Below are 12,233 nucleotides of genomic sequence, written 5' to 3'. Positions count from 1 at the left end.
GATTTAGGACAAATGAGGCCGACCTCTTTTTTTCTAATTCCAAGGGCTGTGTATGTGTTTGTGCGTGTGTATATATATATATATATATATATATATATATATATATACATATATATACATATATATATATATGTATATATATATATATATATATATATATATATATATATATATATATATATATATATATATATATATATATATATATATATACTATACATAGATATATAAAAAATAAAATAATCATACTGCCATTATCTGTTGTTACACATTCGTAAAACTGCTTAAGTGTTTCATCAAATACTAATAAAGCAACAATACCAACATTAGTATAATAAACAATTATTATTGTAAATATAACAAACAAACAAACAAAAAAAACCTTTTTTTTCATTCCCTCTTGGTTCAGAAAATACAACTTTAAAAGTAGACATTTTGTCTAACAAGCCTGTTGCCTATAAAAAAGTATATAATTATTATTTATAAACTTAAATAATAAATATGTAAAATCTAGTGCTTATACAATTCTGTAGAATAGATTTATTTAAAAAAGCTATTATTATTATTTCCTTTATAAATAAATACGATTATATTATAAATATATTTATAATATAATCTAGGTATTTACAAAGATTTACAAAAACCCATAAAAGATTATATTAATTGAGTTGATTTTAGGTGTAGAAGTTGCAGCTTACACAAATTCCTGAGATTTCGCACAATCAGATTTATTATAGCATATTATTATAGTAAGTTATTATTATACAGCACTCTAAATAGCGGCCAATCAATGATCATGATCATCTACATTTGGGAAAAAAAAAGATATTTTGAACTCCAGAAATCAATTCTGGATGACCAAATTTGATTGGCAAGAATTGCTGATTTCACTAAAAAACCAGAAGAAAAGACTCCTGTTTGCTACATCTCATATTGACTGGAATGTGCAGAAATGGCGAACTGTCCTGTTCAGTGATGAATCAAAGTTCAACATCATTGGGAGCGATGGCATTTAACGTGTACGTCGACCGGCCGGAAAACGCCTCGATTTACGTTACTGCCATAAGACCGCGAAGCATGGTGGAGGCAATGTAATGGTCTGGGGGTGTTTTTCTGCTAACGGTCTAGGTCCAATACATTGAAACGATGGAATAATGGACCGTTTCATGTATAAAAATATCCTGAAAGATGTTATGTTACCTCATGCTGAATGGAATATGCCAATAAAATGGGTTTTTCCGAAACACACTGCAAAAGTAGTCAAGCAGTTGTTTCAAGGCAACCACATATCGGTGATGGATTTGCCGCCTCAATCTCCGGATCTCAACCCTATTGAGAATCTGTGGGAGATCGTCAACCGCAGAATTATTCGTGAAGGTGTTCGTAATAAGGATCAACTGTTTGAACAAATCCAAAAGGCCTGGGCAGCGATTCCACAAAGTTTCATTGATCACCTGATTGAATCTATGCCTCGAAGATGCAAGGCTGTGATCGACAACAAAAGATTCGCCACAAAATATTGATAGCGAAATACAGCTTGGTCAACATTTTGTCGAGTTGCACTTGTTTTGTCCAGAAGGAAATCAACTTTTTTTAACACTTTTGATTAATTTATTAATTTTCGTGTACAAATAATGAACTTTGTGATGAATAAAACTTGAAGAACTTTTTCTCTAAACAGTTACATAGTTATTTCTCTAAATTGAAAAAATGCAGCACTTTTATATAAAGAAACTAAATTAGCATTTTTTGGCTGCACTCGTTTTGTCCGATACTGTGTGTGTGTATATATATATATATATATATATATATATATATATATATATATATATATATATATATATATATATATATATTAGGGTGTGTCGATTTTTAAGGTAAAATGAACTTTTTATAATTTCAAAAAAAGAGTAGTGAAAAAATATAACTTCGCCATTTTTTAAGAAAAGTGATATTTTCAAAAAAGAAATCATTTTATTGCTTGCTTGGTAAATTTTGATTCTTAATTAACTTATTTTGGTTATTACCAATAATTCACAAGTTTTCATTTTTTTCTTTGAAAAGTAATTAATATGTCATAAATACGGACCAAAAGGAAAGCTCCGGAAACATTTTGACATAAAAATGTCAAAAAGAACAAGGAATGCATTATCTATTAAAATGAGCAATCTTGTAGGAAGTGAAAAAGAACTTTATACATTTGAGCTTCCAACAGCTAGAGATATGCTAAGATATGGTATATTTTTGAGAGAAATTAATGATAAAAATGTTAGGAACTATACTGTAGATCATCTAGTTACTGATATGTTACCCGCTTTACTTGGCCAATGGTTGAAAGCAAGTGCATTTTTTACATATCCTGTTATTATTCATGAAAAAACAATTTTCAAAAAACTTAAGTGTTTATGGAAATCAGCTGTTGATTTTAGTATTGGACGTGGTAAAAAAGCTGAAAAAGATTTAGTTTAAAGTTAGACAATCTTGTGGACACCTTATTTTGCAAATGTAAACTAATCCTTTGTACAGAGTACAAATGTGATTCAGAATGTATGGAAAAAATTCATATAAAGTGTAAATGTAAGAGAGATGAAAAAAGACCGATTTTAGAGCCTCAGTTCATCCACTATCAGAGGACTAAAATTGGCAGTTTTGGAACTTTCCATATTGGTGGTGCAGATAGGAAAGAATGCAAAAGAATTAAAATAAAACAACAAAAACAAAGAACAATGAAAGTAAATAAAGAAGATAAGGTAACTACTTTAGTAGAAAGCTTGAACAACTACATCACATACTTAAACATATATATGTGTGTATATATATATATATATATATATATATATATATATATATATATATATATATATATATATATATATATATATATTACTTATTTTAAAGCCAGATGAAACATTCAATCAAATAGAACAAATCGATTGCATGCACAAGAATGAATCCTTATCTCTTTTATTGCCACATATTGAGCAAGTAAGTTTAAAACTCTTAGTTGTATACAATATTAGTTTAAATACAGATTAAAAATATAAACAATTTATTTAATTTTTCAGGATTATGAGTATAGTGAAAATCTTCAAGCAATTTATATAAACAGCTGCTCTTCATCATTTAAAGATGGCAGTGGTCAGAAAACAATCCAAAGTGATAATCAAACTCAATGTAAATTTTCTCTGAATCAAACATGTTCAGTTTATAATACCATGAGTATTGAAAACAATGCTCTGGCCAGTATGAGACACCATACAAGTTTAAGAGAAACTGCTGAAATAGCTACAGCAACTTTGATAGATGCAAAGATTATAAGCAAGAGTGATTGCCATCTTATTATAGATCATAACAAGGTAAAAAGGGCTCAGGAAAAATTGACAAAAGAATTAAACAATCAGTTTGAGGTAGACCTAGAAAAAAACCCTGTTTATAGAGGTAAATGAAAGAAGTTTTTTGTAAAAATGTTTATAGAGGTAAATGAAAGAAGTTTTCCTAGTCTGATTAAAGAAGAGCATTACTCTGTTGTAAAAGACCCTGGTGGTGACTATCTTTTTCATTTTGTTCCAGATATGACCAATAATAAAAAGAAAGCTGAAGTTATTGCAGATCACATAGTTGACTGGTTAAACAGGAAAAATCAAAATCAAAATCTCATGGCTATTGGAGGAGATAGCACAAATGTCAATACTGGTTGGGCGGGCGGAGTCATGCAATGGGTAGGAAAAAAATTAAATAGAAGATTAGTTTGGATTGTTTGTGATCTACATACTGGTGAATTAGGGTTAAGACTAATTGAACATTTAAATGGTCCAATGCTTTCTCATAATAAATGGTCAGGACCACTTGGGAAAATGCTTGATACAGCAACTGGGATTGAAATCAATACGAACTTTGTTAAAATAAATTTAGGCCCTCTTTTGATTTATCTCAGTCAGAAGATTGTAAAGGATTTAAGCACTGACCAAAGTTATGCTTATCACATTTGTCAAGCAATAAAGACTGGAGATCTGCCTATCAAGTTAGTAATGCTGGAAATTGGACAGTAGATGGCTAACAACAGCTCTTCGATTTTGCAGAATTTGGGTGTCTAATCATGGCCTTACTGGTACAAATCTAGATAATTTAGAAATAATTGTGAATTTTATTGTTAGTGTTTATATACCTAACTGGTTTAATATAAAAGTTCATTCAAGTTGGGTTGAAGGACCTAGACATATCTTGTATCAACTAGAGTTACTTAGAACTCAGAGTAACAATGTTTTAGATATCGTTATGCCAACAATTAGACAATCAGCGTGGTATGCACATTCTGAAGCAATTTTACAACCCATGCTTTGCAGCAAAAATGCAGAAGAAAGAAAAGAAGCTGTAAACAGAATTCTTAGTATATGAGGAATAGGAGATGAGGTAACTCAAGTTGGAGATGGTAGTCTCAGAGTAAGAAGAACACCAGAAATAAATCCTAATGCTAAACAGCTATCAGACCTTATAACATGGAATTTAAGTGTTACTGAGCCTCCACATACCTGCCCTCTTACATCATCTGCCACAATCAAAGAGTTTTTAAACTATCCTATGGAAGTTCCTCACTGGAATTCTCATACGCAATCAGTTGAAAGATGTGTCAAATTGGTAACTGAAGCTGCAAGCCATGTTCACACACATGAGCGAAGAGAATCATATATACGTGCTCAGCTTGTAGGTAGACATTTAATGTCACGAAATAGAAGCAAAAAAGATATGGCAACCCTTGTAAAAACTGTTGGGAAATAAATAAAGACTTTCAAAAATGTTTAAATAGCTAAAAACTTTGACCTTTATTGTTATATATACTTTTTCATTTTTTTACTCTTTTCCTATGCCTATGCATGGTGTACGACGTACACCATGTGAATTGATAAAAAAAGTTATCAGCGCTATTCCATAAGCAAATTTAAATATAATGACTAACGTCTAAAGCAACCAAAAATGTGAAATATTGAAATCAAAATTTACCGAGCTAGCACTTATTAGAATTTGGTTTTGAAAGTTTTCCTGTAGTTAACTAATTATAAACTTACATTTTTTCACTACTCTTTTTTAATATTTGAAAAAAAAAAATCGACACACCCTAATATATATACAAATACGATAAAAAACTATTTTTGTATTATAAATCTTCCAAGTAATTAAAACATGTTAACAATATTTAAAAACATAAATATAAAAAAAAATTTAAAAGAATAATTTACACAATTAAAAATAAAAAGTATCAACCTCCCATCTTTTATGTAATTTTTCCATCATATGATAAGAAGGAAAGAAGCACAGAATACCACGTGGAATCGCCTAAAAAAAAAAAACACTTAAGTCACCCAAAACAAAATACTGTTTGTCTGAAGGAAAAACAGCACTTGATGCTATTCTAAGGCCTAAAATTTATTTTATTTTGAATTTTTTTGAGAAAATTTAATAAACACTTTATTTTATTCTGTAACTACAGTGTGTCACTTTATTGCAACTTCTTTTTATGCATTAAAAGTATTTATAAAAAAAAAAGATCAACTTCACATATATGTAGCAGAATATTCCCAATATCATCTTGAAACAAAAATGTCTACAAATAAATGGAAACAACTATATTATTATTAGCAAGTAATATGATTAGAATATATTGAAATAAAATTAAATAAAAATGCAATTATAATTTAAATATGTAACATATACTGTAGAAATGAATAATTACAGGAATTTTAATAAAACATTGTAACTTATTATTTGGAATTTTTTTTTTTGGATAAATAAAAATGAGTACAACCAAATAAAAATATGTAAAAAATTTATATTATTGCAATCAAGTTAAATTTTTATAAACAACTGTTCATACTATTTTGTGAAAAATAAATAATAAAAAATATACAACATAAATAATAATAAATTAATTCTAATCAACAATTTGCACACAAAAAAAAGTTTTTTATAAATATTTCTTGCAATAAATTGAATTAAACCAAAAGTTACTGAAAATTTTTTTTACGTGTTTTATGTTAAAATTTATGAATAAGTGTCTCAATTTAATGTCATTAATGTAGCTAAAGAAAAAGAAAAAAATTGCTATGGGCATTCGAAACAAAGAAAGTGCCAAAAAATGAAAAGAAAAAAATCAGTGTATGTTTCTTCTTACTTTTTATAGGTCTATAATTAAACAGACAAATAAAAAGAAGGAAACTATTTTATATACGTCTGCATATTGGCAATTAGGGACAAAAAAGTTTTTAAAAATGAAAATACTTGTAAGATTAATCTAAACAAAATATTTTTTAAATATAGTTCAACTTGTCTTTTATTTGAAGTTTATTTATATATATATATATAAATAAAAATGTTTAATATTTACTCTAATTAGGAAGTTGTTTAATTTTCAGTTAAAAATTTCCATAATTAAGCATATCTAAGGTATAGTATACATATGTATGTATGTATGTATGTACATATGAATGCATGCATGTATATATGTGTGTATGTATGTATGCATGTATGTATGTATGTATGTATGTATGTATGTATGTATGTATGTATGTATGTATGTATGTATGTACGTATGAATGTATGTATGTATGTATGTATGTATGTATGTATGTATGTATGTATGTATGTATGTATGTATGTATGTATGTATGTATGTATGTATGTATGTATGCATATATGTATGTATATAATAGTATTTTTAAAAAATATATATTTAAGTAGATATATTTTCATTATTTTAAAAACAGAAAACAAAAAAAGTAGTAAGCAAGTAGAAAAAAAATTCTTAAACTTACAAAGATTTTAAGCAACAAAAAAAAAATTACCTCTGAATTTGTATAATTTGCATTTATGACATTTCCACTTGGTCCCACTGACAAAGTGCTAACCCATACCTAAAACATTTAAAAATAAAGTTAACAAATAATGCTTTAAAACTATATACAATTAGTATCTTGATTATATATTCCTATAATATATTAATTCTTATTAAACTATTTGCATTATTCTTTTTTTTTTTGGTATTATTTTGAATAAAGGGCAACAAAAGTTTACTTGAGAATCTGATATAATGTGATTGCCTTCGTAAGTGATTGGAAAATCTATACCCAGTTCTGAAGCAAACGATGACATTGGTGATAATGTCCCTGAACTCAAAATGACACATCGACTGTGTCGACCAACTTCAGAAAAAACCTAAAAGATTGTATAAAAAAATAAAGAGTTTTAAAAATTAAATTATATTACAAAATAAATTGATGCAAACATCATGTAAACACTAAAGATGTTAACACACAATCAAGACACTGTAGCACACCACAAAGTTAATGAAAAATTGTGTTAACACACAATCAAGACACTGTAGCACACCACAAAGTTAATGAAAAGTATACTGAAAATACTAAAACATATACACTAAAGTTGCATACAATATTGCAATGTTGCATGCGTAACATTTAACTGTGCAACTTTTTTGTAATACACATTTAAATTTTCAAAATACCAAACCCATAAATACATATAATGTAAACTGCCAGCTAAAAGTTTCCAGAGAAGATACGGTTTTGCATAAAAATACCCAACAATTCTTGTAAATCAATGGAAATAAAAGAGTATATGAAATTATAAAACAATATATATACAGTTATAAAACAATACATATAATTATAAAATATGTATAATTATAAAACAATATTTACAATTATAAAACAATTGAATAATCATTTTGTTAGGCTGCAGTGCAAGTTTGAATATTATGATGAATGATAAATAAAAAATATGCTTACTTAGCAAAATGTTTGTTTTGCATAGATATTGTCAGCTATCATTGAATTTAATCTGTTTTGTTGTATTTACATATCTGTAAATACAAAACAACACTGTCTCAGAGAAACAAAAGCTTTTTGGTTGAGTTGCTATAAAGAAACCTCAAGTTAGGCAAGCAAACAAGAAAAAAAACTTGCCAGCTCAATCTTCTGATTTAAACCCAGTTGAGTTACTATAGGAGGAACATGAAAGAAATGTTCAAAAAAAAAATTATTCCATGCCAAAAAAACTAGTTATGGAATATCTGGATATGGAATAGAATGAATATGGAATAGAAAAGGATTCATGGGGTGCGATTTCTGCAGAAACCATTGAAAAATTAATCAATTGATTGCTGGAAATTCTAAAAAATTTTTTAGAAAGTTTTGTTATTATGCGTTTTTCTTTTGCTTATTTATTCTATATTATGTAAAAATGTTTTTTATACTTAAGTATATTATAACCAGAAGTAAAAAAACAAAATCAAACATTATTAGGACCTTTCTAAATGACTTTTTACCGAAAAATTACAAATATTGTTTTTGTGCGAAAATTCTTGCTCTATTAATAAATAAGGTTATTGCTCTATTAATGAATAAAGTTATTATTGTTATTATTTTTATTTTTTAAATTAATCTTATTTATTTATTATTTAATTTTTTGGTGTCACTTTAATTATTTATTATTTAATTTTTTTGGTGTCAATTTAATTATTTGGTGTCACTCCTTTGATCAGGTTTCTGCATGAGTGACTCCTTCCTTGTCAATCGATTATTTATATTTATTCTTAAAAATGATATTTTGGTTTTAATATTTATAATATTATAGATACTCTTATTTTTATTGTTATTATTATTATTATTAATAATATATTGCTGTAATTAGATGATTGTAAATTTTGAGGAAAATAAATATCTTGTTGTTGTTGTTATTTTGGCTGGCAGTGTATGCTACTTCAAACCCTAACTATTTCTTTTTTTAATTTTTAAATTTATTTACTTTTCATTTATGGAATTTATTACAGTCATTTTAATATTATTGTTATAATGTATGTGTTTGGGTGTGTGTGTGTTGAGACTGACCTTATATATTTTTATATCTTCCCGATCCCAAATAATAAGCAAAAGTATATAATGAAGTCTCTTATTTTAGTATGACATTATATGAAAATAAAAACAAAATGTGTTTTTTTAACAGTTTATTTCAATAAAAGCATTATTAAGCTCTAAATTTCTGCAATTAAGAAAAAAATAAAACAGTTTTTGAAATTGTTATTACACAAAAAATACACTTGGTGAAAAAAATGGTTTTGCCTCCATTGTGAGGCACAACCGCACCCTCACAAAAAATGTTGGGGGTATGCTTTTCGTTGTACATTTTCTTTACAATTTTCACAGCTCAGATTATTTGCTAATTTTGTCGCACATTTGCATACTGTGTAGGCATTCTTTGTATTTACAGTCTGAGTTTTCTCATTCGATATATATCTCTCTGTATATATATATATATCTATATATATCTCTCTCTATATATATATCTCTCTATATATATATCTATATATATATATATCTCTCTATATATATGTATATATATACAGTATTGGACAAAACATTTGCAACCAATATCGAAAAATGCTAAAAAGTGTTCCTAATTTTACATGTCTTAAAAACAAAATGAACTATACTACCAGAGCAAACAGTTCAAGAGTCTGGAGTCATAGCATGCCATGACATGAGCAATCAGCTGACAGGTGACAGCACACAGGCAGAATTTCGTTGACAAGTGCCATTTTGCAGCGGACAAAACAAGTGCAACTTTTTGGTTTCTTTCATTTTCTTAAGTCTGGTCTGTGTCAACATCACGGAAGTTTTTTAATAATTAAAGGAAGTATCCAGAAGTTTCCAGAAGCATGCAGAAGCTTCCAGAAGTTTCCAGAAGAAGCATCCGAAAGCATCCAGTAGCATCCAGAAACATCTAGAAACATTCAGAAGCATCCAGACGCATCCAGAAGCATCGAAAAGAAGCATCTAGAATCTTCCAGAACAGATTCACACAGGTTCATTTTACTATATAAGAGACATGTAAATCGACATGTAATTCAGTCAGTATTTGGAAGTCAATCAGTCAGTATTATCAAGACAGTTTATCGAAGTGAGTTTTATCAAATTGTTTTATCGAAGAACATCAATACAAGAAGTGAAATAAAACAAGTTTTTCATTACATCAATACAGTCCACATCCAACCAAGACGTTGTGTTCCACAGAGCATTATTGTATCATCACAAGGTAAATGTAACACGGTAAGCCTTGAGAAGCGTGATTATTTTTATTATTTTTATGACTTCAAATGCAAAAATGGCTCCCGACAGTCTTGGATTGGAACTTAGAAAGAAAATTATTGGCGATTACGTAAGTGGAATGTCACAAAAAAATATTTGTGATCAATATCGCGTGAAAAAATGGACCATATCAAGACTATGTTCCAAATATCGTTCTACGGGGAAGTTGGCAGCAGATAACAAAGGTGGAAGACCGCGTTCCACCACTTCTAGAGAGGATTCTATGATTGTCATATCCGTCAAGAAGGATCCCTGGATATCATCAGTCGAGATACAAAAGCAATTAGAGCTGCCTGTATCGGACCGAACAATCAGACGACGTGCTGTTGAAGCCGGATTATTTTCTCAACGCCCTGCAAAGAAACCGCTGATTTCACTAAAAAATCAGAAGAAAAGACTCCTGTTTGCTACATCTCATATTGACTGAAATGTGCAGAAATGGCGAACTGTCCTGTTCAGTGATGAATCGAAGTTCAACATCATTGGGAGCGATGGCATTTGCCGTGTACGTCGACCGGCCGGAAAACGCCTCAATTTACATTACTGCCATAAGACCGTGAAGCATGGTGGAGGCAATGTAATGGTCTGGGGGTGTTTTTCTGCTAACGGTCTAGGTCCAATACATCGAAACGATGGAATAATGGACCATTTCATGTATAAAAATATCCTGAAAGATGTTATGTTACCTCATGCTGAATGGAATATGCCAATAAAATGGGTTTTTCAGCAAGACAACGATCCGAAACACACTGCAAAAGTAGTCAAGCAGTGGTTTCAAGACAACCACCTATCGGTGATGGATTGGCCGCCTCAATCTCCGGATCTCAACCCTATCGAGAACCTGTGGGAGATCGTCAACCGCAGAATTAATCGTGAAGGTATTCGTAATAAGGATCAACTGTTTGAACAAATCCAAAAGGCCAGGGCAGCGATTCCACAAAGTTTCATTGATCACCTGATCGAATCTATGCCTCAAAGGTGCAAGGCTGTGATCGACAACAAAGGATTCGCCACGAAATATTGATAGCGAAATACAGCTTGGTCAACATTTTGTCGAGTTGCACTTGTTTTGTCCAGAAGGAAATCAACTTTTTTTAATACTTTTGATTAATTTATTAATTTTCGTGTACAAATAATGAACTTTGTGATGAATAAAACTTGAAGAACTTTGTCTCTAAACAGTTACATAGTTATTTCTCTAAATTGAAAAAATGCAGCACTTTTATTTTAAGAACTCAATTAGCATTATTTGGTTGCACTCGTTTTGTCCGATACTGTATATCTCTATATATATATCTATATATATATATATATATATATATATATATATATATATATATATATATCTTTCTCTCTCTCTCTCTCTCTCTCTCTCTGTCTCTCTCTCTCTCTCTCTCTCTCTCTCTCTCTCTCTCTCTATATATATATATATATATATATATATATATATATATATATATATATATATATATATATATATATATATATATATTACACCATAGCGGAAATAATTTATTTAAAAAAAATGTCCACCAGTAATGGTTTGCATTTTCCAAACCACGAAACATCCTACTATAATAATCAAAATTTCGAAAATATTTGGTCGACGTCTTTTAAAAAAAAAGGGGGTTAAAGGGACTGGTCATGAATTTTTGGTGTATGATCATCAGGGTCTGGGAACTAAATATTAACTTGAAAATTCAGGTCCCACTGTCCCATATGTGGTAGGAAAAGAAAAAAAAGTTTTTTTTTTTCAAGTTTTTTGAACTAGATCAGAATTTACCGAAAAAATTAATTTATATAAAAAAAAACTTGTCGTTTAACAATGGCGATCAAGTAAAGTTTACAATCAACTCTATTTGGGGGGTTATCAACTTTACAAGGTCATAACTTTTCAACGTTTAAATATTTTTTTACTAAATAATTTTACACACAAATTTTAATCACGCTCATAATGGCTTTTTTTAGATATTCATTGTGCCCCCTCTTGCTCCCTTTTATTCAAGTATTTTGACCTAGGGGCCCCAATTAAAAGGTAAATATTAATACGTTACTTATAAATATATTAAAAAATAACAC

The 12,233-nt window shown here is 28.9% G+C and overlaps 1 protein-coding gene across 3 annotated transcripts in view; it reads right to left on the bottom strand.

Annotated features, from left to right (window-relative positions):
* Window positions 1-12,233, bottom strand: part of LOC100197997 (Fanconi anemia group J protein homolog) — a 95,803-nt gene that overhangs the window by 33,551 nt on the left and 50,019 nt on the right. For all 3 annotated transcript variants that reach the window (XR_010641260.1, XM_065807805.1, XM_065807806.1), the window contains exons 17-22: window positions 7,066-7,206; window positions 6,837-6,905; window positions 5,549-5,599; window positions 5,260-5,331; window positions 383-455; window positions 250-303 (exon numbers count right to left, since the gene is read on the bottom strand). Coding sequence is in view for 2 of the 3 variants with exons in the window: in XM_065807805.1 (XP_065663877.1) it covers window positions 250-303; window positions 383-455; window positions 5,260-5,331; window positions 5,549-5,599; window positions 6,837-6,905; window positions 7,066-7,206 (460 nt within the window). In the remaining variant the exon portion in view is untranslated. The remainder of the gene's footprint in view (window positions 1-249; window positions 304-382; window positions 456-5,259; window positions 5,332-5,548; window positions 5,600-6,836; window positions 6,906-7,065; window positions 7,207-12,233) is intronic.

Source organism: Hydra vulgaris, chromosome 10 (genome assembly GCF_038396675.1).
Source record: "Hydra vulgaris chromosome 10, alternate assembly HydraT2T_AEP".
Lineage (NCBI taxonomy): Eukaryota > Metazoa > Cnidaria > Hydrozoa > Anthoathecata > Hydridae > Hydra > Hydra vulgaris.
The sequence above is the reverse complement of the archived record's forward strand: the minus strand, read 5'-3'. Positions and strand labels throughout refer to the sequence as shown.